This window comes from Erinaceus europaeus, chromosome 7, assembly GCF_950295315.1.
Source record: "Erinaceus europaeus chromosome 7, mEriEur2.1, whole genome shotgun sequence".
In the NCBI taxonomy this organism is placed as follows: domain Eukaryota; kingdom Metazoa; phylum Chordata; class Mammalia; order Eulipotyphla; family Erinaceidae; genus Erinaceus; species Erinaceus europaeus.
In genome coordinates, this window is record NC_080168.1 from 24453327 (window position 1) to 24478852 (window position 25526).

The following is a 25526-nucleotide window of genomic DNA, read 5'->3' on the forward strand; positions in this document are numbered from 1 at the left end:
TTATACCATTGAACACTCTGGGTCCGCCTTCAAGACACTGGGCTGTGGATCAACCCAACCACCACTCCTCTTGCAAGAATCATTTTGACAAGTTCTTTTGGAGGTGCTCCTTCTCTCTCTCTCTTTTAACCCATCCTCCTTTTGAACAAAATGGCACCAAAGAAGGACGTGAAGAAACCAGCAGCTGCCCCAGCCCCAGCCCCAGCCCCTGCACCTGCACCTGCTCCAGCCAAACCCAAAGAAGAAAAAATTGACCTCTCTGCCATTAAGGTAATTAAACGAGTGAATTGTTTTAGTCACTGAAACATCTTTCAACAGTAGGAAACTCTAGGAACTTGTAGGTGGACCTATTTTTTCATTGAGAGAAATGGCATTACTGAGTGCACTGGTAAGAAAGAATCCCAATTTTAAAATCCTGATTTTGAAATAAACTTCAGCATTTAACTTCAGTGAATTTATCAAAACTGTAGTACCGAATGGGGAACCTGCACTTGTTCTATTTTTTTGTTCTCTAGTTTCTTCTTTCTTTATAGTTGTCAAAGTATCATGTTGGGGAAAAGTGCAAAAGTGTATATATGTAATGGTGTTTAACAAATCCTTAAACACGTGGGTTATTTTTTTTTTCAAAGTAAAGTCTGAGGAAACTAGATCCTTTGCCTTAAAGCTACACCAGAGAGAAAGGCGTAACCCTCATTAGATCCCAAAGTTTTACAAACAGCTGTTGATCCAGTTGTCTTACTGGTATTTATTTGACAGTTGTTTTATTTCATCTGAAAAAAAGTATTTTTGCAATTCAAGCAAATTCCTCCTTCAGCTTTGCTTAATAAGACTTATATAGTATGAAGTGAGACCTCAGGACAGACAGTTACACGTTCTTATGTTTCAGTGACTGTAACTGTTATCTTGCTTATTTATACAGAGTATTTAATTCAGAATGTGTGAGTTGCTTCTAAATGAAACTAACTCAAAAATGATGTTGGTTTTGTGGCTTTCTGTTTGTGTTTCTGAGTTATTGCATACTGATCTTGAACTAAGGAGAATGTGACTGATTTTTGTGTCAACACTGCTGTCTGTGATCAAAGTTCTCAACTGCCAAAAGATTATCTGCTTTTGGAAAAGGACACAATGGATGTGCCCATTACCGCTCAGTGATGTGACCCACCAAATGTGCACCTCTCCTTATTCACCGAGCTCTGATTGGTCCAAAAGACAGTTGGAAAATCTTCATCTAAGAAACCCTGCCTTATATGGAAAACAAATGTGTGAAAGTGTCCATGAGGTGATCATTTTACTTAAGCCAGACGTTGTATAATAAATACGTACAATAAATCTGAACTGTGCTCACATTACAATACTGATTTTGAAATTCTAAACATATACATCAAAAATAATCTTGTTATAAACATTAGACTACACATATAAATACATTCATGTTTTATAGCATTCTAATTAAACATAAAATTTTATATTTCAAAGCAGGAGTAAGATTGTCACAAATACTTTATTGTGAGTTTTCAGATTTCTGAAGTTATATCCGAAACATGTTAGTTATAGGGTCTACTATTGCTTAGCAACTACTTTTGTGAATATCCACTTAGGAGGAGAAATGCATATCAGATCTCCTAATAAATATTTTGCTGCCATAAAGACTATATGCAAATAGGTCATTAACAAGAAACCAAAAATTTAATTTTCATGGGAGGGAGAACCAGCCCAGAGTCAGCGTGCTTGCCTGCCTACCAAAAAATGCAATTTTCAGAAATCCTGGTTAATTCATCTTTACATGCTGACTACATGGCACAATGAATGTGATTATAGCACTTATAATAGCTCCAGCTGTCCCTACTATTTGACTCTCCATTTCAGAGAGATGAATCAACATCAAAGCTATTCCTTTTTGCATTTATTGTTATCATCTCCTTTTGTCTGGTATTATAAGTATCTATAAAGAAAATTTGTGACTTTTTACTTAAGAATAAAAATGTATCTCACTAATACAAACAGGCATTAATTTTCTTCCCTGAGGAATTATATATGAAATAAGTAAGTAAGTAAAAAATTTAGCTTGGAAGGTAAGAAGTTTCCAAGAAAATACAAAACATTGCTTTCTTTAGTTCAGAAAGTAAATGGATTAATTGTTTGTAGTCTGCAGGGAAGTGATACTATTATGAGTGGTTTCTTCCTTTCATCTGTATTCATGCTAGTATGAGTTAGTACAACTAGGCAAAAGAAGGAAATACATTCAGAGAATTGTTGTAAAGATGCAGTATATTAAAGAGTGAGAGAGAAAAGAAAAGGTGGTGAAGGAGGAGAAGTTGTTAAATGAATCTAGAAGGAAATTGAAACTTTTTTTTACCAGAGAATTTTTGGTTTTAGCCATCACCAGAGCCTCACCACTCAGGTCCTATCTTTTGGAAAAAGAGAGAAAGATACCACAATATGAAAGCTTCCCCAGCGTGGTGAGAATGGGGCTAGTACCTGGATTCCACTCATACCAGACCTTCCCAGATAAGCTATCTTGCCATACCTCAAAGAGCTTATGCTAAAAGAAGAATTAAAAAAAGAGTTTAAAAGATAGTTTACTTACTTTTTTTTTTGCAAGTTTGTTTAGTCATCTAGAGAAAACAAAACAAAATACTAACAAATTTTTTATAAAGGATTTAAAATGTATATATAGAATTTGGTTCATATTCATAGGTATTATAATATAATCAAAGAATGTGATATAAGTTGAAAACTTCACAAAATTTATCTTCATTCAAGTAGGTAACAAGGATAATTAAAATGTACATTTAAATTTTCATATCATGATGATTTTAATCACTTAATGATGTTGTTAGATATATTGCCTCATACAAGTTATAAACTGTTTTCTAGCAGAGAAAATAAAGTTTAAAGACATTAATAAAACTGTTATGTTTCTCAAAACTCAATAAATATCCTTAATTGGATTTTTTTTTCATTAAACCTATAAGATTTGCCACCTATCCGTCCTCTAGATTTGGAAGTGCTGAAGTTTATGTCTGTCTTTGTATAGTTACAGCAATTGTAACAAATAATTTCTCAATATTTATTCTGAGTTAATACTAATGTTCCATCTTATAATGTATTATGCTCAGTGAATGCATACTTGTTTCCTCATCAACTCTGAATCCTGGATGTTATTACTAATTTTATCAATTTCTTAAATGTTCATTCCAATCTGTTCTCCTGGCTTGGTGGTTTATTAAAATCATGTCTTCATTTGTTCTATCATAAAACCTCCTATCTTCCCTGAAGAAATACCTATTTGATGTCCTATTCTGAGTCCAGAGTACCCTTTTCAAACACTAAATCCTGCTGGTATTTAAACATTAAAGTGTCTGTCCTGGGCATTTCTAAATGTTCTTTACTTTCAGAGAGCTGATATTTTCTACAACAATGCCTAAATTAAAAGAAAACTGACTGACAGACTCTCTAGAGTCTGAATTAAAAACCATTTGAATATGATTGCAGATACAAACACAAGAATCAATAAGTGTTGCCTAAAACTACAATCAACTGAAATAACTAAATAAGTAACAATGCGACTATGTGCCTGGATTTTAAAATACTTCCACTGTGTGAAAGAATAATTTGCATGATGCATGTCTTAGCTGATATGCCAGGGTTTTCTTTAAGTGGTGGGTCTCTGAATCATGCTTCTCTTTACTGTGCTTAAATTTTAATCCTTATTGTATTCACCACACAGCCAGGTCATCCCTGATCAGAGACTGCAGGTAATATTACAAAAAGTGGTAAAATTACAAAATGCATTGACAAAAGTTCATCATACATCATCTTTCATAACATAGCCAATTTGGAGAGCAGATTAAACTTCCAATTTAAGAGGTACAGTGGAAACTTGGCAATTTTTTTTTTCTTAACTGCTCAGCTCTAGTTTATGGTGGTGGGGGGATTTAGCCCAGGACTTTGGAGCCTCAAGCATGAAAGTCTCTGTGGATTTAGCATCACCACCCACTTTTTTGGTCCTACCTTTTAGCAAGGCTAATAGTAAGCCTATCTGACCGCTGGGTACACAGTGGAGGCAAAGAGTTAATACGGGTGACTTGTTCTGGGCCAGGTGTAGGATTATTATTTTTTTTTTAGATTTTTTAAAAAAATTTATTTATTTTCCCTTTTGTTGCTCTTGTCTTTTTTTTATTGTTGTTGTTGTTATTGATGTGGTTGTTATTGGATAGGACAGAGAGAAATGGAGAGAGGAGGGGAAGACAGAGGGGGGAGAGAAAGATAGACACCTGCAGACCTGCTTCACCGCCTGTGAAGCGACTCCCCTGCAGGTGGGGAGCCGGGAGCTGGAACCCGGATCCTTACGCCGGTCCTTGCGCTTTGCATCACCTGCAAGCGCTTAACCCGCTGCACTACCGCCGGACTCCCCAGGTGTAGGATTATTTATGTTAGATTAAACACTTTTTTCTTAACTGTATCTAGGCTCCCACAAACCCAGTTCAATTTTAAATCGTTGGGAAGATGAAATAAAGTTATAGCTCACAAGAATCTTGAAAATATTTAAATTCTCGGGAAGGGGCGGGGGCGCAGCAGATAAAGCACACATGGTAGAAAGCGCACAGACTGGCAGCAGGATCCGGGTTTGAGCCCTGGGCTCCCCACCTGTAAGGGGTTCGCTTCACAGGCGGTGAAGCAGGTCAGCAGGTGTCTTTCTCTCCCCCTCTGTCTTCCCCTCCTCTCTCGATTTCTCTCTGTCCTGTCCAGCAACAACGACAACAATAACAACATCAATAATAACGACGACGACGATAAATAACATGGGCAACAAAAGGGAAAAAAATAAAAAATAAATTATTTAAGTTCTCTCTCTGTAATATAGCACCAATATTCAGTGTGAATTTACTCTGTGCCTTATTATCTAATTTAACTCTCAAAACATGGCACTGGCGTTGTTTTTAGCCTAATTTTCCTGAAAAAGAAAAAAAAATAATAAAAGCATAAATGAGGATCAACTTTATGCCCAACATCAAATAACTTAGTGAGTTATGATTTATTCTAGTCAGCCAAATCCGGAGTTGTCTATGTTAACTGTGTCATAACTACCTCGCGTTGATACAGAGTTAACTTGCTGTTTCCAACACCGCGTAAGAGACTTTGTCCTGAAGAGTGTGAGGTTCTTATTTGCCCTGCAGAGCTCAGGTTAGCCAGAAGAGGGAGTAATAGGTACACATCAGAATACATTAACCAAGATTTGACCTTGGTATTTCATGACTCTGGTGTCCTTCCGTTTTCCCTGATTTTAGCCTGTTGCTGATAGGCTCGATGTTGTGTCTTACTGCTCCAATTTCCTGTGACAAGCTGTGAGAGGAACTTGGGATACTAAAAAATACTGTTTTGACAGTCGATTGGTTGTTGTTAAGGACAATGGTGGTATACAATAACAGGGCGAACATATTCTGAAGATCTATTATACGGAGCCGTGATATAGTTAGAAATGCCATATTGGTATGGATACTAGAGAACGTATTTCAAAAGTGGGGGATGTTGTTCAGGACAGCATATGCCCAAGTTTGAACCCAGGCATCAACAATAAGCAAACAAACAAATTCACACCGTAAGAAACAAATTACAATGTGAGGTAATGTATGTGTTAACTACTCTTATGGTAATCATATAATATGCATATCAAATTAATATGTTTGTACCTTAAGTATACACAAAGTTATATGCCAATTACATTTTAAGAAAACTAGAAAAAAAGCAGAATATTTTAAATGCAATTATAGTGAACTAATTAAGCTTTAAAATGGATTTTGTTAAACAGACACAAATATAAAACCTGACCTCCAATTTTTGTCATTAAGCTAATATTAAAATGGTATGTAATTTCTCCTTTGTGTAAAAATAAATAGCAAATTCTAAGCTAGAAATTCCAATGAATTATTCTTACACTAGCATGATTAAATATTAACCTTAAAAGTGGTTTTAGGAAAATATCATATATAGGTAATCTAATTAAAAGGGATGGATTGAAACATTTATAATGTTTCTAAGACTTTTTCATATAGTTTATCTTCTTTTACTTTGGCTTTTCAAATATAAATTATTTTAATATGACTGGAATGCCAACTAATTAAAATATTACTCCACTTATCGTGGACTTATCATAACCTTGGAAGCAAATAAAAATTATTTAAAATTATCATCAGGTTTCAGTGTCAAGTTTCCACTTTCAAACATCTATGTTGTTAAAAAAAAAACTGGTATGAAGTGGAAGGATCTTACTTAAAGGGCATTCTGTATCTCTTTCTAAAATTACATTTGATTTACATGTAACTAGATAGTGTCTTTACAAAGAAAAATGCAGTTTGGAAATGGATAGATATGTTCAGCAATTAATGTGGAATAACACTTTTAATTTTAAAGATAATGAAATCTTTGCGAGACAAGGAGATCTACAAAGTGACAGTGCCAAATTTAGCCTCGCGACATTTTAATACCGCAAATGAACCCCCTGGCAAGTTGTCTTCAGAAGTTGTTCCATAATTACCCGGCATTAAGCACCATCTGACTCATGGAAATTGTGGGAAGGATTATATTTAGTCTGCTGATACCAGACTTTCTTCTGCTTCTCTTCATACCCCAATATAACAGTTTCCTTCTGAATTTTTTGAAATTCTTCATGTCGCAATAACATTTTGTATGAAAATAGGGTCTTTGACAGTTTGTTTCTATATCAAGTTTTATAGTTTGGTTTCTAACCCCCAGATCAGAACTTGGAGGACAAAATTTAATATACAAGTAGTAATGGCTTTAATTATAAAAGTTAAATTTTTAATTACATGGATGATAAATCCTTGCTATTTTCATCACAAATTAATGAGATAAAGTCAGAAAATTCAATTTTTCCAAGACAAAAAAAAATCATATTCAACTTTATATTTTTCTTCTATTATAGTGTGAGATTCTATGTACCTACTAAGTGCTCGAAGTCCTGTTAATAAAACATTTTACTCATTGGGATGCAATATTATAAAATTTTATTTTCCTTAACTTTCTTTATGTAAACTGCTTCAAAATAGTACACTCTGAATTCCTCTGTATCTTGTACTGAAAAAGCTGAGAGCTAGAGGACTCATGCTTGGTGTCTTGGGTTTGATCCCAGATAATGCATAAAGATAAAAGTAAATAGACTATTATAAGTAGCAGGACAGTGCTTTGATGTTTCTTTCCCTCTCTGTCTGTCTCCTCTACCTCTTTCATGCAAACTAAGATTTTCTTAATTACAAAAGGTTTTAACTGAGTTGAGGTAGATCCTACTGATTAGAAAAGATGGGATATTCACAACAATATAGAACCATAAATAACTTCAGAAACGTGTAGTATAACATTTCATTTACAAGGAGCTATAACCCAGATAAGAGAAACCATTCAATCAAGGGAGTCGTGATTTACTACAAAAGAGCCAGAACAATACTACAATTTCTAATTCTCTTTCCATCATATCAAAATACCTGAAACCTCTAATACAATAAATGCAATATTCACAGATCCCTGTGATCACAAAATAAACTTTGGCTCCAAATAACTATGGAAAAAAAAAACTGCATTTTTTTTAAAACACATCCACATGGATTTTTTTCTTTTTCTTTCTTTCTTTTTTTTTAATCTTTGAGAAAGATGGAGAGGGAGAGAAATACCAGAGCACTGCTCAGCTCTGGCTTATGGTGGTGTGGGGGATTGAACCTGGGACTTTAGAGCCTTAGGCATGAGAGTCTTTTTGCATAACCATTATGCTATCTCCCTCACCCCATCCACATGGATTTTTCTAAAGCTTACAATTTAAAAATAAAAGATGGTGGAAGGAACAAGAAACACACATTGCATTTTTAACTAAATCATATGCAAGCAAAGTGGGATCAGTATTATATCTCATCCTGGAGGATGTCTGCTTTGCCATGAGTATGACTGACCCTTTCTCTCCCCGTCCCACCCCCCACCCCCACACACTGGGGAACCTTTAGTGCTGTGGTGTTTTTTTCCCTCTCTTCCTCTGTCTCTCTACATTTCTATCTGGAAAGAAAAAATTGACCCAGAAAGTCAAAGCCCCAACAATAACAAAAAATACACATGCAAACAAGAGAAGGTACAACTCTCAAGACATCTGAAATTTGTGTATTAATTATTTACCATGACAAAGCTGACAATAAGTGCAGGGTTAAGTCACATTTTAAAATTTATGATGATTACTAGTAACTGTGAGATTGAAGTGAAAATTAATAATTTAAGTACTTCATAGGGTTTATGTCACCTATGTCTTTGACCTTTATGCCAGGCACTAAGTCCAAGAACATGCAGCAGTGCTTTCTTGATTGGTTAGATTAGTATTTTTATGGAGACTTAGAACTCATTAGCCCTATAAGTAACTTGCAGTGCTATTGAAGTTCTTTTGTTCCTTTGTAAGGATTTTTTTCCCTTAGTTTTCAGGATCATCTATTTTTTTTTTAAGATTTTATTTGTTTATTCATGAGAAATGATAGGAGAGAGAAAAAGAACCACACATCACTCTGGTACATGTGCTGCTGGGGATTGAACTCAGGACCTCGTGCTTGAGAGCCCAAAGCCTTATCCACTGAGCCACCTCCCGTAACACAAGATCATCTATTTTCCAGATCATTTTTAACTATAACTAATATTGCTGAAGTTCACTATACATCAATTCCAGAGTCTCTTTAACATATATATATTCAACTATTTCTCTAATAATTTCTTTCCATATTTCAGAAATTTTATTATTTTTTAATCAGTTACCTAAGTCTCATTCTTATTAGAAAAATACATCTTGAAGTAAGGCTGTAAATATTGAAATAAAACTCTTTTAGTAACTGTACCTTGCTGACTATTTGTCTTAGTCCAATGCCAAATGGTATACAATTCTTAAGAAAGCAGACTATAGTTATTATACAAAAAGTGTAATATAAGCTTCAACTTAAAAAGCATATAGACAGAGAGACAGAGTCAGAGGGAGAGACAGAGAGAGAGAGAGATTAAGATTATAGCACCAGAGCTTCCTCCACTGCAGTGAGAAAACAGTTCAAACCTGTATCATGCACAAGGTAAAGCAATACACTAAATGAGCTTTTTTGCCAGCCCTAAGATAAGCTTGTGCACGGTATCTGATGAGCATTATATGGGTCAACTTTGATGAGTTTATTTTATATTGTTTATAGTTAGCTCTTCTAAAGATACATACTGGTTCTGAATGTTAGTTATAGGGCAATTCAAATGTAATGACTCAATGACATATACAATTGCAGGACTGAAAGGGGCACAAGAAACTCTAGTGACTTGAATTTGTGCATCAAAAATCAGGAGACTTAAAATCACACAATTATCTAAAGTTACAAATGGCTACCTTTGACCTTCTCTTCCATTTCCATTAACTTCCATTTCCCAATAACCTCTCAAAGCAACAACCTATTTGTGAAGATACATATATCTAGTGATTCCCATTTAAAATTATATTTTCAATCATTATTTGGGGGCTCAAGATTCTCCAAGATTTTCTCTATAACTCACAAGCTTTGGACAAATATGTATTTAAATTATGATCTATTCCTAAGTAACTTGAGAAAAGCTATAAAGTATACATCAGTCAACTAGGAAGAAATTTTATGCTTTTCTGCAGCAGTCCCTTACACACAGTAAACTGAAACAGTATTTAAGTTCTAATCTATCTCCAATATACTTCATGATTATAAGCTACTGCAAATATGTGGAAACTGATATATTGCTTAAATGTAGTGCAAATCCTAGGGCTGATTTTTTTCCCATGTACCACTTATTTAAAGTAGTCCATTTTAGTTGTTCATTCCAGGAAAAAAGTTGTCATCTTGTTGTTTTTTTTTTTTGGGGGGGTAATCTACTATGAAAACTCATTTCCAGTCAATTGCTTGAGTGATTTTAAAATTCTTAAATACAACTTTACAATCCACAGTCCCTACTTTGAGTTCCTTTAGTTCTCAATCTGGAAAACTATACGTGTGACAAAGCAGAAATAGAATAAGCACACTCCAGTAAGAACATATTTTTGTTGAAAATGCTATACCAGGGGGCCAATGGTGGTGCACCTGGTTGGGTGCATATGTTACAATGCGCAAAGACCCAGGTTCAAGCCCCCAGTCCCTACCTTCAGGGGGAATGCTTGGCAAGAGGTAAAGCAATGCTACAGGTCTCTCTCTCTCTCTCCCTCCCTATCATTCCCTTCCCTCTCAATTTCTAGATGTCTCTATCCAATAAATAAAGATAAAAAAATTAAAACAATAATAAAAAATATTATACAAGGAAAGAGAAAAAATAATAAAGAAGAATTCAGAGAAGATCTAGCAGCTTTTCTTCCCATAAGAACTTCAAACATGGGAGTCGGGCTGTAGCGCAGCGGGTTAAGCGCAGGTGGCGCAAAGCACAAGGACCGGCATAAGGATCCCGATTCGAACCCCGGCTCCCCACCTGCAGGGGAGTCGCTTCACAGGCGGTGAAGCAGGTCTGCAGGTGTCTATCTTTCTCTCCTCCTCTCTGTCTTCCCCTCCTCTCTCCATTTCTCTCTGTCCTATCCAACAACGACAACAACAATAATCACTACAGCAATAAAACAACAAGGGCAACAAAAGGGAATAAATAAATAAATAATTTAAAAAAAAAGAACTTCAAACATTAAAAAATCTGACCTAAAGATAGTAAGGAGGGAAGAAAATACCCAACCTAAATGTAAGAGAATGGAAGGATAACAGTGAAAAATGGAAATCAAAATCATTCCTGATTTAGATAAGCTCTTTGCTTCTGAGAAGACAGTTTGCCAAAGAGTGGTCTTTAATGCAAGTCTTCAAGAACAGACTGGAAAGCCTCTTGGGTAGACTTGGAGATACGTGCGGGGCATGCACAGCCTTTTCCAAGTCCCCTGAGTCTTAGCACAAGGGAGAGAACTTTAGCGGACCCTTCTTCTATAGCAGTTGTCATTTGAAACCCTACACCTGACCCATCCAGTTTCTTCTTCTAGTGTTTGCCCTTCTTCCGTAGCCAGTCAACAGCATCAGGTTGAGCCTGATGTAAAGTTTCGAGACCTCCTCTAGTAAGTTCCATTAATACTAAAACTTGCCCACTTGAAGTTTACAAAGTCCTTAATTTAGCAAGAGAAGGGGTCGACTGGAGCAAATAAGAAGTTTCTTAAAGGACAAACGTTCCAAGAACACAAAAGTACATACAGACCATAAAAGTACACACAGATTTCAGTCTCACTATGGCTGTCCATGCTTAAGTTCTGTTTTCCTATAAATAGCCCTGAGGGTACAGATGTCTCTTTCCCTTTGCCCTAAGAAAGCTAAAGACCTCTCCAGGGGAGTGGCTACTTCCCTCTGAAACCTTATGCTAGCTCTGAGGTCACATCTTGTCCAGAAATAAAAAGCCTCCTCAGCAAGGAAGGCCCCCACGCAGGGACTGGAGCTGCCCTCAACTCACTCTTCAGCTTCACCGCTCAGCATCTCCATCATGGTGGGTCCTAGGAGAAGCTGTTAGCCATTTGTCAGAGGAAATTGATGGTGGATATGATCTGGTCAAGAAGAAAGACAAAGAATAGAACAGAGGCAGTGACATATTTCCTGAGTCTGTAGAATCTACTTTTGGTTTCTGTTGAGGTGGGTTGGGGACAGAGAGATTAATTACAGCTATTATGCCAAGTGGGAAAACACTTCTTATTCCCCAAAAGCAGTATTTTATGTGCTTCATCAAATTTTGCTATATCAGAGCAAGTTGGTTTTATCTAAATTGGGGGGGGGGGGGAGCTGCAAAGACAGCAAAATATTTTACCTTTTAAAAACAGTCAGATGATGCTGATAGCTAAAATTAAGTAAACTACTTCCATTTATTATGTAAAATGTACTGGTTAAACAGAAGGAAGACTTAGGTGATCTTCCCATTGCATTGTTTCTGTACTTCTTAATATATCTATATGATATGTATGTTTTATAAATATATATGTACTATGCATATGTTGCATAGATATATATAGTAGATATGACAACTGTATTTGATGTATTTTAAATACATCATAGATGATTACATTATTCCAGAAAGTATTTTTAGAAGCCTTTTTTTAATGAGATTTTTTTAATGAGGGGGGCAAGATACAGAATCCAGAAAAGATTTAACTTTATTATATTAAATCACTGATGAACATACAAGGAGATGTTCCCTAACCAGCTTTTGCAATAGTTCTCCATTTTTCCTAGATTCAAAAGTAACATTCTTATTCTTTGACACCTACATGATTTCACAAAACTCTCAGAGCAGAAAACACTCATTCTTCTGTCAATGCATTTGAATGAATACTAGTTATTATTTTTTTCCCTTCTTCTTGTTCACGTCTGCAGTCCTTCAGTGCTGACCAGATTGCTGGTAAGTGAATTGAGCTTTTATACTTCAGATGTAGGCAGAGTACTGCCTAGTTTCTGAAAATTCACTTTGTCTCCAAGGCATGTCGTTTCATGGCTGAACCTATTAGTGTCCAAGCTATGCCTGAACTCTGAAAAGTAGGCTTCCTTTTGGAGCCTACTCTGAAGAACACTCAGGGAGTGAGCTTGGATACATTTAAAAATTAGGACATTTTTGTTCGGTTAAAATATTCTTTGTGATTAATTTCTTTCTAACAGATCGAGTTCTCTAAGGAACAGCAAGATGGTAAGTTTAAAAGATATAGTTGCTAATATGGGCATACTCATAAAGATAGCATGTGAGAAAATCAATTCCCATGAGATGAGATTAGCTCTTCCTATTTACCCCCACTGGTGTTACCACTCTAAATATAAAATATTCTCAGTCAGTCTAAATATACATCAGCCTGAATGCTTGGCTTATTTTCAGTAATCAAAGGTTAAAACAAACAAAAAACTAAACACCACAAAGTAGGTCTTTGTAGTCACCAATTTCTAAATAAAACTATTAGATATAGGTATTAAACAAATAGAGCCCCGAAGAGGACATTGATTTTAAATAACTGACCTGTTTATCAAATCTATCAATAACAAATTGACAGGTGTGAATTTTTCAGTTTGGAAAACAAAATTAACTATTAAACTGCCCAATTATCAAATTTACATAATTTTAATGGGCACCATAAGAGAAATAACAAGTAAATTGGGTGTAGACTAAAAGTAAATTGAAATAAAAGAAGAGAAATTCACTTAAATTAAAAATACAGAAGGAATATTAGACATCTCCTGGAAAGACAGGCTCCCAGAGAGGTGATGGGGCTTGCTCAGTGATTTCAAGAACTATTAATAGCATTGGAATCTGGTATTCATTTAAATTAATTAGAATTTTATTTTACAAAATGTCACTAGCTAAATTTCAAACTTCTAAGATTGAAAAGAATCTATACAGTGTTCCTAATATGTCTAATTTTCCTTCTTCAAGTCTTTGGATTCAAGAGGCCCTGTGACCTTAGTATCTAGCTTTTTCATTAGATTCTGTTGTGAGGGGAATGTTTTTATGTAGGGAAAGTGTCACATGTCCAAATAAGCAGACAGAAATACATCTATATAAAGGAGAGGTAAAAAAAAATAAGTTATGTGTTAATGTATAGATTGTAGCACTAGTCATAATAAGGAATTGATTATATACATTACTATGTACGACATATGGATTTACAGTTATAGGTTGTGAATAAGGACCTATCTAAACAGTTAATTTTCTTTCTAAGTGGTCTCACATTTTAAAGTCTATTTCAGAGTCTAAAATATCTCTGATTTAGATATCAATTTTTGAAAAAGGAAATTGCTATTGTACTGACTTGGAATTATGGACATCATGACTGATGGTATCACATGTAGACAGGTTAGATGATTTGATGGCTCAGAACTCAAAATCATTTGAAATCATACTAGAAACGGCAATTATTTTCTTAATGGAAAAGGTTTGTGATTTTATTACAACGTGTTTGACTTTAATGCCTTTTAACTTGAACTAATTTTACCAGAGCAGTGCTCAGCTCTGATTTGCAGTGGTGTCAGATTAACCCTGGGGCCTTGGCGCCTCAGAAATGGTATCTCCCTAATCTTATCAGCGACTACATCCCCATTCTCTCAGAGCTCTTGCAGGGATGGAAGGGCTTATTATTGAACATTACACCTATCACACCACATTGATGTGTGTTCTCTCCTGTGCCAGAAAAACAAATGTAAGCATTTCAAATTCAGTTGAAATTCCATATAGTCAGAAACGAAGACCTTCCTTTTGTTTTCTTCCTTCCTTAGTGATTAAACAGTTTTTCTCTAAGGCTTCTTGTTGGAAGAAGAAGAAGAAATAAAACAATTAGAGAGTAGGGAAGGTAAATTAATAGATAGACAAAAGATTTTCCTGCCTGAGACTCTGAAGTTCCAGGTTCAATGCCCCATACCACACTAAGCCAAAACTGTAGTGCTCTGATAAAATTTTTAAAAAATAAATGCATAAAATAAACAAATGCCCCCATTTCTTTCTCTCTCTCTCTCTTTTTTTTTTTGCCTCCAGGGTTATTGCTGGGGCTCAGTGCCTGCACCATGAATCCACTGCTCCTGGAGGCCATTCTTTTTCCCCCTTTTGTTGCCCTTGTTGTGGTTATTATGTTGTTGATGATGTTGTTCGTTGTTGGATAGGACATTGAGAAATGGAGAGAGGAGGGGAAGACAGAGAGAGGGAGAGAGAGAGAGACACCTGCAGACCTGCTTCACCGCCTGTGAAGTGACTCCCCTGCCTGTGAAGCGACCCCCCTGCAGGTGGGGAGCAGGGGGCTCGAATTGGGATCCTTATGCCGGTCATGGCACTTTTTTGTGCCATGTACGCTTAACCGGCTGTGCTACTGCCTGACCCCCAAATACCCCCATTTCTATGGTCAACTGATTTTTGTTTTGACAAGGGGGCCCAAATTTAATTTAAAAAAACAAACCAATATACAAAAGCATGAGATGTAGAATATTGTGACTTTCTAACGGTGTAATTCTTATGCTATCTAGTCAAGTTGCCAGTAGGTGCGCACCCTGTGGCTACTTAATTGTAAATTTTAGTTAAAATTTAATGTATACAAAATTCATTTTTTTAACTTGCACTAGTCTCAGAGTGATCATGCAACATAGGTGGCAACTTTTTTGGGGGGAGAGGGGTGAGCATCAGAGATATGGCATATCAGATTATCATAAAAGGATCTGAAACAATATTATTCTAGACCAGGGTCTGGAAAAATTTAAGGGACCCAATAAGCAAATGGGATAGGCTTCATTCGAAGAATCAGTCTCTGTAAAAACAACTCAACTCTCAATGAGATAAGAAAATAATCACAGTCAGGGTAGGGGTAGATAGCACAGTGGTTATACAAATAGATTGTCATGTCTGAAGCTCCGAAGTCCCAGGTTCAATTTCCTTCACCACTATAATACAGAACTAATCAGTGCTCTGGTAAAAAAAAAAAAAAAGAAAGAAAGAAAAAAAAAGAAAGAGAGAAAAAGAGAAAAAGAAAAAAGGTGTTCTGGAAGGTGGCGCACTGGATAGTGCACTGGGACTCTCAAGCGCAAGGTTCCGAGTTCAGTCCCCAGCAGCACATATACCAGAGTGATGTCTGGTTCTGTCTCTCCTAACATTTCTCATGAATACATAAATAAATAAAATAAAAAGCAGGAAAAAGAAAGAAAAGAATCATAGTCTTGGGGAAATATGTAATTTTACCTTTGTGGCAACAAAAATCCTGTAAATCAACATCTTCACAATAAAGTGATATTGGGCATATGGTGTGGAACTATACCCTGTAATCTTACAAGCTTATAAACCACCATTAATCACAAATTTAAAAAAAAATGGATTGGGGCTAAAAAATAAAATAGATAACAAACAGTGGCCATAGGCAAGCCAGAGAGAGAGCAGTAGTAGTGATGCAGCAGGCCTTGCATTTCTGTGGCACCAGAGGTTCCAGGTTCAATCCCCAGCACCACCATAAACCACAGCTGAGCAGTGCCGTGGTTAAAAAAAAGAACACTAAATGAAAAGGTCACAGATAACACATAAACAAATTAGCATGGCTATATTTCCTTGAATTTTATTTACAAAATCAGAAAACCAGGCACAAGGCAAGGTTTGATAACTCAGGTTCTAGGCTTTTAAAGAGAATACCTGAGCTATTAAAATCTGGGATAGGAAAAGTCTTTGGCCTTTAGTCAATAAAGAGTTAATGTCAAAGCGATTTTATTACAGCCCATAAAATCCTATTTCTATATCAGCATCTGACCAGAGTAATAGTGAGCCCTTTGAGCAATCAGGCTTGAAAGCCTGGAGCCAGTAACAAGAATAGTTCAGTTTCACATGTCCCTTAGAAAGATGAAAAATAATATCTGACTAATGACCTCACAGTGCCTGCAGCTGTGATTTGTTATAGATAAATTGCATATGTGTGAGGGGGATTTTTAAGCAAGAATAACCAAATTATCTACAGTTATTGTGACTATAATATCCGGCAATGGGGAGTTAGTAGGGTAGTTGGAGGCCATGCGATGGTGTACAAAGTGATAGTACGAAGCCAAAGGACATGACACAAGGATACGGGTTCGAGTTCCCAGCTCCCCTCCTGCAGCGGGCACTTCACAAGTGATGAAGCAGATATGCAGGTGCCTCTCTTTCTTTTTCCCTATCTCCCCCTCCTCTCTCAATTTTTCTGTCCTATCCAATAAAATACAATACAAATGAAAAATGAAAAAAATTAAAAGTCCTCCAGGAGCAGTTGATTCATAGCGCTGACAACAAACCCCAGCAATAACCCTGGAGGAAAGATAAAATTTAGGAGAGACAGGCAGAGAGAGAGAGAGAGTTAGCACGGCAGTTTACATTTATCTAGAGACCAGCTTTTGATTTGATTACATAAATGACCTAAAGATAATCTTTTTTTCCTTCACCAGTTAACACTGATGGTTTAGGTAGGTTGTTACTTTTAGCTTTGCTTCTTTTGTATTGTTTAGCTCTAACAGTGTGCTGTCAAAACTTTCTGCGTTTCTCAGAAATTTCCAAATCGAGAAGTTGTAATTAAAATGAACTTTCTGACTCTTAAAACCATAGTAGCAGCTCTTTCTATCTTTTTTATGTACTTCTCAAAATTATTTGTCAATATAATTCTGAAAGGCAAAATAAAGTTCTATCAAAGGAGAATGACAACATTTTAGAAAAAGTTAAAAAGAGTGGTTGTAATACCCGGGCCATGGCACACTAGCTTAAGCACACATATCACCATGTGCGAAAAACAGAACATCACTGTGATGATAACTGATGATCAAACTTAGAACCTAATGATTTTAATTTCAGAATTCTTTCACCGCACCATCTTCCAGGGCACAGAAACTCAACCCCACTTGAAAATATGTCATCAATACATGCACACACATATTCACGTACATGGAGAAATCTGAGGAAATAAATGGTCTATCAATGTGAATATTCTGGTTGAGCAGTGGATAACGGCAATTTTGCAAAATGTCATTATTTGAGTGAAATGAAATGAGTATTACAGTGATCTTTTCATTTTCTGTTAGAACTACAGCTGAATTTGATTCCTGTAAAACTTTAATTTTAGAAATTAAGTGGTGCACCTGGTTAAGCGCACACAGCACAATGCACAAGGACCCTGGTTCAAGCCCTTGGTCCCCACCTGCAGGGGAAGAGCTTCAAGAGTGGTGAAGTAGGGCTGCGAGTGTCTCTCTGTCTCTTTCCCTCTCTATCTCCCCCTCCCTTCTCAATGTCTCTCTGCTTCTATCTAATAAGAAATAAATAAATAAAGTTTTAAAGATGTATACTGACAAGGAGGTACTACAGTGGTAGCAGTGCTTGATTCCCCAGCACCACCACTGAAATAGCCAGAACTGAGCAGTAAGGGAAAAAAATTTGTACTTAAATTCAGAAAGTAATATGGTGACAACCTGTTATATATATATACATACATACAGTACCTGGAAAACAAGCTTAAAGATACCACTGTTCTGCTAGGGCCAAACAAATATTCTTCCTTCCAAAATCAATTATATTTGGAGTCTACCAGAGTAATAAACTGGAGTGGTTAACTGGTTATAAAATTTGGGAATCTGTCTCACTTTTCTAAATTTTCCCTGGAAAATAAAGTTACTGTTGAACCAAAAAAAAATCTAAGGGGAGAACCTAGGAAATTTGTGTCTCAAGAGAAAACTTTCTTATAAAATGTGTGAAGTTTGAATCAACCTCATAAACGTATCCTTGATTCAAACTTTTATTTTCCAAGAGTTTTTCAGGTTTTATTTATTGATAGAAAAGAAGACCAGAGCATGACTCTAACATATATGATGCCTGGGACTGAATTTAGGACTTCATGCATGGGAGACCAATACCATACACTGCACCCTCTCCAGTTCTCTTGGAATTGTATTAACCTTGTTAACTAAATGAGGGATTATGTGAAGTTTCTTATAATTACTCCAGACCTTTGAATTTTTAACCGGGTCCTACACCCAGGCAGGTGAAGTAGCTGAGCACTCATGACTAGGAACTTCAACTTATATTACTGATTGATAATAGCATATGAATGAAAAATGAAATTGCAGATTTAAAATAGCCCCCACACACACACACACACAAACTTTTTAAGGACTGCATAATGATGGACTGAACTAGAAAAAAAAAAAAATCCAAAACTTGCAACTTGAATGGTTGACAAGATTGTTAAATAAAGTTTCAAGTGGATGCTTGAAAAAAAATAGGGTTGAATTCTAGGTCTGAAGTAGACAAAGATAACTAATATGTCCTGTTTCTTACAGAATTCAAGGAGGCATTCCTCCTGTTTGACAGAACAGGGGAAAACAAGATCACCTTAAGCCAGGTTGGTGATGTCCTTCGGGCACTGGGCACAAATCCCACTAATGCAGAGGTCAAGAAAGTCCTGGGAAACCCCAGCAATGAAGGTAATCAGCTATTTTGCCAAGAAAACCAAAATGATAAGAAGTGCGTGCATGCACAGTTAAAGATTAAAAGAGTATGTGCGTGCCCGTGTGTGTGTGTGTGTGTGTGTGTGTGTGTGTGTGTGTGTGTGTGTGTGTGTGTAAGAGGTGTATTAAATTCCATGTACTAGGACTTATGCTAACTGTGCCTCTTGTGATGGGTAGTGGCACACCTGGTTGAGTGCACACAAGTACCTACATTCAGTCTCCTTGTACTCATCAGTGGAGGGCAGAGAGGAAGGCGAAGCTTCATCAACAGTGAGGCAGTGCTGCAGGTGGCTCTTTCTTGTTCTCTACCTCCTCACTCTTAATCTCTCTCTGTCTTTATCTGATAAATATATAAATATTGGGGCTGGTTGATGGAGCACCTGGTTGAGCATATACATTACGATGCATAAGGACTGGGGTTTGAGTCCCCAGTCTCCGCCTGCAGGAGTAAAGTTTTCCAAGTGGTGAAGCAGTGCTGCAGGTATCTCGCTTTCTCCTTCCCTATCCCTCCCCCCTTCCCTCTCAACTTCTGGCTGTCTCTATCCAATAAATAAATATATAACTATTTTAAAATTAAAATCAACTTCTAAGTGAACTTCTTAGGGTTTTCCTCAAACTTTGTTTTCTTTGAAGGAAAATTCCCAATTAAATATGCAAAAAGTAGTTGAGATCATGAAGTAAAGCGAGGAAGCAATAAACCAAACTTTGATTTTACCATCTTCCAACTTATCAAGCATCCATGTTTAAGTCCATTTGTTTGTACAACATTGGGATTTAGTCTTTTTTTATTAGTAGTAAATGCACTGTATTTCTGTTCTATGAAGAAAGTCTAGTATTATAGGGTACATAGCTTTTCTGTAAATGTGATTTATCTTGTCAGAAGATATTAAAGTCCTATCATCTCTAGACATTTAAACTGTAAAGAAGTAACAAAGTATTTGACACATATATTCTCCTTATCAACTTTCTTTTAAAATTTACAGAAACTGAACAATAAATTCATAATAACTGTCAAACTTCCTGGGTCAAGAATGCTGAAATGTTTTAAATATTTTCTATACAATTATTACTCATTAGGTGAAGCTTAATGATAATTAGCACCAAAACATTCAATCGCACATAAATTATTTCTAGCTACCAGGTGTTCTTTTTATTCTTGTTGTTGTTGATGTTTTGGTTTTTAGTTTCATGCTGAGTTTTCAGTGTCCAGAAACAGAGCAACTTAATCTGTGTGAATTTCTAATGGGTTATTTATATTCTAACATCTCATCCACATAAGTTACCACCACTAAAGTTCTAATTTCCCTTGACTCTATTTTACATGTTGGAGAGTTGAAGCACAAAGAGGTTAAGAAACTTGGTTGTAAGTGGTTGAACTGGAGACAGGAGCTCAAGCACTGGGGCTTCAGAGCTCATACTATTATCTACTACCAAGCTCTTATCATTTTCACAATTTACCAAATCGATTAATTTCAGAGCATCTCGAATGAATTTTCAAGTTTCATTAGTGACTCATAGATGGTACTTTGTGGCACTTAAATACTCTCTAAATTACAATTTCTTCCAGAGATGAATGCCAAGAAAATTGAGTTTGAACAATTTCTGCCCATGATGCAAGCTATTTCCAACAACAAGGACCAGGGTAGCTATGAAGACTTTGTTGAGGGGCTGCGTGTCTTTGATAAGGAAGGGAATGGTACAGTCATGGGTGCTGAACTCCGCCATGTCCTAGCCACACTGGGTAAGGACACTTTATTTCAGTATACTTAAGAGAATAATGTTATAACCAAAATAAGAAGGGGGGGACTACAGTGTATTCAGAACTCAATGACCATTTCAGTTAAGCTAAGTGGCAGTGATGTGTTTGGGGAAAAAGGTAATTTGAAATATTTCTATAGAAATACTCCATATTTCTAAAAAGCAATATAAAATTCTGGTGACCTGGTAGTAGCACACCAGATTGAGCACACACATGAAGATCCGGGTTCGAACCTCCTCTCCCAGCTGCAGTGGGGAAGCTTCATGAGTGGTGAAGTAGGTCTGTGGGTCTTCTCTTTCTCCCTCCAGCTCCCCCATCTCTCTCAGTTTATATCTGTCCTATCAAATAAAAGGGGGGAGGAGATAAAGAAAGGCATAATGGCCATAGCAAGTGGTGGGTTCATCCTATGAGCACCAAGCCCCAGAAATAGCCCTCATGAAAAGAAAAGAAAAAAAAAATCACTACAGTTCTTATAGAAATTAGTTGGGTGATCAGCTAGAATGTGATTTTTAATGCATTAATTGCAAACAATTTACTATCAACCTACTAGCATTAGAGGGAGAGGGAAGGCATGAATCTTATCCTCCAAGAGTTCAGTCGTAGTTTTCAGAATTTCACAACAGACAATGACATTCTGGCAATATCCTCTGACCTCCCTTCTGAGCCAAGAGTTTTGCTTCACAGGTGAAAAGATGAAGGAGGAAGAAGTAGAAGCCTTGATGGCAGGTCAAGAAGACTCCAATGGCTGCATCAACTATGAAGGTATAATCTCATGTGCGCTGGTACTTACCACAACTCTAACTGGTAGGGTTGATGATGGACTCCTTTTAAAGTCAAAGAAATTTCTTTTCCTTCCTTATTGAATATAAATAGATGAGTTGCTATCAACTAATTACACAGTAGCACTAAAATGCTATTATACTGTATAAATGTCTGTTCCATTGTGCTTTGACAATGTTGTGCATCGTTTTATAACTTATATATGTCTTTATGTTAGCAAAATAATAATAATGATAATGATAGAATGTTCAAATTGAAAAGAATATTAAAATAGTTCATTACTAGTAGTAATTATGAAAATAGGACACTCGGGGTCAAAGAAAGTCAGATCACTAATGATAAATATGGTGCTAGAGTTTTGCTCTCCTTGTCTAGTAGTTCTGCTTAAATGAATGTTAACTCTTAGGTGAAACCACCACCACAACATGGGAAGTTCCACAGATGGAGCGATACTGTAATGCCTCTCTTTTTCTCACTTCCCTCTCCTATCCCTTCTCTTTATCTTAAATAGAGAGAATTAAAAAGTTGGCCAGAGAAAAACAAGAACAGTCACAAACAAAGCCTCTATGCAATGAAATACAGAATTTAATTTTTAAAAGAAAAGGTATTTTCTTAGGCAGATTACCTTCTTCTTCTAGCGTTTGCCGGCAGATTACCTTACTTCCTGCAACAAATTTACAACCACTTCACCAGACAGTCTAGAAGAGAAATACACCACATGAAATAAAATGGAAAATTGATAGAATTTGTCATTTAAATTTTTTCTGATAAGATGAGGAAGCTGATCACAAAGACGACTAATCTAGCCACATTTTCATAAAGATTCAGTTTTGCTTTGCTATAAGCCTGAACTTGTAAATTCTGAGGTCATGGAGAAAAGTAACACACACACACACACAAGAAGAAAAAAAAAAAGAGGGAAAGAGATCTGAGAGAAGAGAGGCAGAAAGAGGAAGGGCAGGAATGCAAGAAGAAAAAGGAAAGAAAAGTTTAGCACCAGTAACCTTGATTAAGCTTCATTTTTCTCCTGTAAGCTATGCTTTGCATTTGGTTATTGTCATAGATGCATTACATATGTACATAACAGAGGATTATTTAATAGATTATTTAATAGGATTAGTAGTTATTTAGAAAGTAAAATCATTTTTTATAGTATGCCAGGATAAATTTCAAATGGGCCAAGTTGTTAGTGTAAAAACAAAAAATGAAAGCCATGTAAGAATGCTTTGTAACTTTTGAAACCTGCTAAAACTGATACATTATCCAGGAAGCTTTAAATCCAACCATTCATATGTTTAAGTCTATTAGCAAGAGCTGTAAGAAGCAAAGAAATAACGTATATCCCTAACTAAAAATAAAAAAAAAGATATTTCAGATTAATACAAAGACCACAACTCAATAGAAAACATGAAAGTTCACAGAAAAGGAAATACACTAATAATAATAATAGTAAAATTCACAATATTATAAATGCAGATTAACACTATACTGAGATGTTATTTTTCAATAAGCTGTATGCCAACAAGTTTGACCATACTATAGACTGAAGAAAGTGCATGGAAGCAGGAAATCTTGGGCATTACATATAGGAATGTAAACCCTTAAATTCCCCATCTGGAGATATGATACTATTAATTGTGGCTAATTTACTTCCAGATATGAAGTGTTTATATATACTTGGGTTTGGGGAGTTGGTTGGATGGTTGAGGAAATGAGCTTTTCCTTTGTCTCTGATTGTTTTTGCCATAGTGACATGATGATCGAATGATCATTGCTAATATATTGTTCATAATAACCAAATGTTTGAGCAACTTAGTACACATTAATATAGAATCTATTAAATAGATTCTCATACATCTATCTACACAGTAAAATTCTCCTTAGTGCTGAGAAAATAATTAAGACACTCTTGTTCAGGCTAAACTAATACCTCCAAATTATATTATTAATTGAGAAAAAAAGTAAAATATAAATGCATTTGTAGATTATTCCATGGTTTGCATGTAAAAAATGTGGCGATACATGTTTGTATTATCGTGTGTATGTGTACTAGTTCTACCAACCAAACTATAAAGTTCAGGGACCAGCTGGTGGTACACCTGGTTAAGTTACAATGCACAAGAACCTGGGTTAAAGCCCCCCAGTCCCCACCTGCAGAGGGAAAGCTTTGCAACCTGTGAGACAATGCCACAGGTGTCCTTCTTTCTGTCTGTCTCTCCCTCCCCTCTATTTCTTTTTGTCCAATGAATGGTGGCACATGTTACAATGTTCCAGGACCCCAGTTCGAGCTTCTCAGGGGCCCCCCACCTGCCGGGGGAAAGCTTTGTGAGTGGTGAAGCACTGTTGCAGATGTCTCTCTGTCTCTCTTCCTCTCTATCACCATCTTCCCTCTTGATTTCTGGCTATCTCTATCTAATAAATAAATAAAGATAATTAAAAAATTAAAAGTTTTAAAAATATTTTTAAAAATAATAAAAAAGCTGAGGAACAAGAGATAATGGCAAAGAATATCTACTTGTCATAAATCCTTTCACATTAGCAAAAATCACTGTGTGAATGTACCACTTATTCAAACTTTTACATTTACAAAATAAAGAAAATTAGCCATGCATTGGCATTAAGAATAGTGTCCTACAGTCATACTCAAAGACTTTGAGACCTATGGTAGTTATCATTGGGGGTGATGGTAACGTGGTGGGAGTACACAGAACTTTTATGGCAGATAGTATGTAAAACTATACCCCCATAATCTTACAAACCATAATGAAGTCACTAATAAAAAAAGAATTGCAGACTGCACATAACTTTGTAAAATAATCTTTGTAAAGTAAGTAAAAGTAAATAGGATTGAACCTCTTTATTATTACACTGGCCTTTTTCTCTAACTCTGAACTATCTGTTCTATCCCAACAGCATTTGTCAAGCATATCATGTCCATTTAAATGGAGCACTAAAGGTATATACCTGTTCCCTCTTCAATACATAAGACATTCTTGAGACTGTGTTTTATCAAAATTTAGCAGCTTCAATTTTTATATTATGGATATGGTTACCATTGGTTTTATATATATATATGTATATATATATATATATATATATATCAGAAAATATCAACTTTTTGAGAATGGAGCATTTTATTTATGTGTATAAGAAAAAACTAATGATTCTACTCCCATATGTAAACAATATCTTTAATTATGCTATAATTGTGTGATAAAAAAACCAACAAATAAGAGGTTAGTTAGTTGAAGTATAACACTAGTAAAGAAATGTGCTTGTATTCCTCAAATACTGGAATAATTAAAACCATTACTGCTCTAAATAGCCATATTATCCCAATACAAATTCAAGCACATGAAACCAGGTTTTTATTAGTAGGTAGTGGTTTATCTTAGAAGTACTGGCTCATTTTGAGCCAATTCTTTCATATGTCACATTATTGTTCTGTCTGAAATATTGTAACATTAAATCATTTTCCCTTTTCCTTTACAGATCAAGTATTCTTAAGGAAGACTGGCTGGAACTTTATTTTAATAATACCCATGACGAATTGTCTGAATCTGCATACCGTCATTCAGAAAAGCAAACAAATGGACTGTTCTAAACTGAGAAATTCCCTGACGTTTTATATATCGTACATTTCTTTCTTAATTATATTCATACCACACAAGCTGAGTGTCTCTTGTTCCAGACAAGAAGGATAAGATGTTAACAATGTCAAGCACTGCTATTTATTTTCTACCATGGGTCAATGAATATCCTTAAAATATTAAGTCAATAAACATTTTGTGTCAGTCAGGAATGATCAAGTCTCATTGTGTTTTTTTTTTTTTAATCTTCTTGTTTAAAGAAAATAGTTTTTAAACTCAATCACTTTTTTAAAGGCTGGGCAGTGGCACACTCAGTTAAGCTCACTTTTTTAATGTCCATAATTGTTGTTAAAATTCGGAGGCTCTAGCTGCGGGCAGGTAACAGAGACGCGG

The 25526-nt window shown here is 35.8% G+C and overlaps 1 protein-coding gene across 3 annotated transcripts; it reads left to right on the plus strand.

The window, feature by feature from the left end:
* Positions 1-25345, plus strand: MYL1 (myosin light chain 1). 3 transcript variants are annotated; one of them, XM_007524513.2, is made up of 7 exons: positions 1-270; positions 12693-12720; positions 18837-18980; positions 20572-20745; positions 21448-21525; positions 24457-24499; positions 25036-25345. In XM_007524513.2, exons 1-6 carry the CDS (start codon positions 151-153, stop codon positions 24483-24485), a joined length of 573 nt encoding a protein of 190 aa, XP_007524575.1. In that variant the 5' UTR covers positions 1-150; the 3' UTR covers positions 24486-24499; positions 25036-25345. The 3 variants fall into 3 exon arrangements, with proteins under 3 accessions (XP_007524575.1, XP_016044279.1, XP_060050000.1); XM_016188793.2 differs by lacking the exons at positions 1-270; positions 12693-12720 and adding exons at positions 11403-11535; positions 12414-12438; XM_060194017.1 differs by lacking the exon at positions 1-270 and adding an exon at positions 11518-11535.
* Positions 25346-25526: the final 181 nt, after the last annotated feature.

Coding starts and splice junctions, on each gene's coding strand:
- MYL1 (XM_007524513.2), top strand. CDS start 151: ATGGCACCAAAGAAGGACGTGAAGAAACCAGCAGCTGCCCCAGCCCCA. Junction 271..12,692: donor TTGACCTCTCTGCCATTAAG/GTAATTAAACGA, acceptor TCTTTCTAACAG/ATCGAGTTCTCTAAGGAACA. Junction 12,721..18,836: donor CTCTAAGGAACAGCAAGATG/GTAAGTTTAAAA, acceptor TGTTTCTTACAG/AATTCAAGGAGGCATTCCTC.